We start from the raw sequence: 2,405 nt of genomic DNA on the forward strand, positions 1-2,405 counted from the left end.
TCACCTTAGGACCTGCACTGTAAGTTGAACCAAGCAGAAGTCCTTTTTCTTCTTGGGTGGTGGGCTGGCAGGAATGTCATCCTTGTCTTCCACATGATTGTCCTCCTCTCCTGGTATCACTTCAGCCTCTTCCTATTATGCAAAATACAAATTTTTTATCAATAAACCCATAGTTAATTCTATAAAGAGCATATTCAAAGACATGTAATAGTAAGTTTGCCTTTTATTTAATGCGATGAACTGACAAACCTTTACAATATATGTATTGCTAGTATAGTGCTTTACATGAAGTATATGTCTGAAACCATTTAGTTTTTTAAGCTCTAACATACTATTATGAATTTGAAATTATGAACTGAATATTTTGTTTTATTACACTTGGTGTATGTATGTATATATATATATATATATATATATATATATATATATATATATATATATATATATATATATATATATATATATTTTTAAGTACCTCAGTATTTATCCGTATGTCTGTGTGTTTGTTTGTTATGTTTTTTAACCATGTAATGCTAATGTTAATGACACAGTAAAACGGCTTACCTGAAATAGTTCTTGAATTCTTCGAGCTTCTGCAGTGATTCTCAAGTATATTTCCTCTCGTTCATCATCAGGAAGGAAGGGCAAAGCTTTGAATCTTGGATCGAGTGCTGAACATACATACATGGTCTCTTTCTGCTGATCCATGTACCTCTTGCTCAAATCTTGGCAAATAGCCGCTTTGATTTCTTTCACTATCTCACTATCTGCTCTGCTCTCTTGGAAATCCTGGATGAGCTGAGCATGAAGAGGGGCCACAACTGACAGCGTTGGAGAGCTTTCTTTTGACATTACAAGAGTAGCAATCTTCATGGGCTTCATTGCATCCACTATCTCCTCCGCAGATGTAATGTCCGACTCACATAGGGTGCAAACTTCTTTCTCGGTTTTTCCTAAGCTCGTTGGACAGAAGAGCAGCGGAGACAGCGGGTTGCTGCTCAAGAAAGCGCTCGAGCATATCATGCGCGCTATTCCAGCGCGTCACAACATCTGTGATCAGTTTATGTTCAGGCAACTCGAGCAACTTCTGCTTCTGTCGAAGTACGTGGCTGGCTGTGGTACTGCGCTTAAAAAAGGTGGATATCCGTCTAACACGTCCCAATAAACGAGCGACAGCAGGAAGCTTCAGTGCACGCTGCGAGGCAAGGTTTAAAGTGTGAGCGAAGCACCTGAAATGCAACATACCGGCAAGCTCCGCCGCGACGCTCATATTTGCGGCGTTGTCAGTCACAATAGCTGGGTCTTTGGATACGAGGTCCCACTCCTCCAGCGCCCGCTTTAAGTAACTCTGCAATGTTTGACCCCGTATGGCTCTCGTGCATGGCTCGCGTTTGTAAAACGTGCGACATCAGTTCCCACTCCTCGTTAACGTAATGGCAAGTGATTGTAACAAAAGCTTCCGTGGCTCGCGATGTCCACCCATCACAAGTCAGTGCCACTCGTGGGGCAGAACTCAGGGCTGACTTAACATTGTCTTTGACTTTGTCATACATCCTCGGTACTGCTTTGTCGGACATGTAGCTGCGGGTAGGGATCACATAACGGGGATCTAACGTGTTGATCATAAAGCGAAAGCCTGTGTTCTCGACAACACTGTAGGGACATAAACCTTTGCAAATATAATGCACCACAGACTCCGTAATCTTCTGTGCACGGACTGAGTTAGATGGAAGCTTGGATGTTGTGTTGTCCAAAGTAGTTTGCGTGGGGTCCCGTGTTTTTTTGGGCTGCGGCGAAGCTAGCTTGTCTGCATGGTGTCTTTGCAGGTGGGTGCGCAGGTTAGTTGTATTACCGGTGTAGCGTATAGAAGCCTGGCAATGCTTGCAGATTGCATTTGTTTTATCGATCCCTTGGTTTCCTTCCTTTGCTTTAAAACCAAAATGTGTCCAAACATCTGCCTTTAGGGACAACGGCGCCTTCTAAAATCTTCGACATTTTCCATGAGTTTTTTAAAACTCGCGGGCGCCGCTGCGCCCCCTAACGGCTGGGCGGAGTATCGATACTAAGGGCTAGAATATCGATACTGTATCTTTTTTTATTATATCGGTATGTATCTAAGAATCGATATTTTGAGCACACCCCTACAACGAAACCTCAAGATCTTCGCTATTTAAGATCGCAAAGGCCTTTAGATTACACTGACAAAGTTTGGTGTTGATCTGAATAAATCTCTAGGAGGAGTTCGTTAAAGTACAACCCCTGAAAATGGCAAAAACGACACAAATTTCGCAGAGAAAATTCAAAATAACTGACTTCCTGTTGGGATTCGAATTTCGTACCAAGAGACTTTTTTGTAGGTATTGGTGTGTTACATGTGTGTACCGACTTTTGTACATGTACGTGAA

At 42.2% G+C, this 2,405-nt stretch overlaps 1 protein-coding gene across 1 annotated transcript; it reads right to left on the bottom strand.

Annotated features, from left to right (window-relative positions):
• LOC122139745 (E3 SUMO-protein ligase ZBED1-like) lies at positions 1-1,023 on the bottom strand. The gene is made up of 2 exons (XM_042738864.1): positions 565-1,023; positions 1-132 (listed from the first exon to the last, which is right to left on the bottom strand). Exons 1-2 carry the CDS (start codon positions 1,021-1,023, stop codon positions 1-3), a joined length of 591 nt encoding a protein of 196 aa, XP_042594798.1.
• Between the last annotated feature and the right edge of the window lie 1,382 nt (positions 1,024-2,405).

This window comes from Cyprinus carpio, chromosome B15 (assembly GCF_018340385.1).
Source record: "Cyprinus carpio isolate SPL01 chromosome B15, ASM1834038v1, whole genome shotgun sequence".
In the NCBI taxonomy this organism is placed as follows: Eukaryota; Metazoa; Chordata; class Actinopteri; order Cypriniformes; family Cyprinidae; genus Cyprinus; species Cyprinus carpio.

What these genes read in the sequence shown, in the direction of transcription:
- LOC122139745 (XM_042738864.1), bottom strand. Translation starts at nt 1,023, where the DNA reads ATGATATGCTCGAGCGCTTTCTTGAGCAGCAACCCGCTGTCTCCGCTG. An exon ending in GAATTCAAGAACTATTTCAG is followed by an intron (nt 133 to 564) that starts GTAAGCCGTTTT and finishes TTTGCATAATAG; the next exon opens with GAAGAGGCTGAAGTGATACC.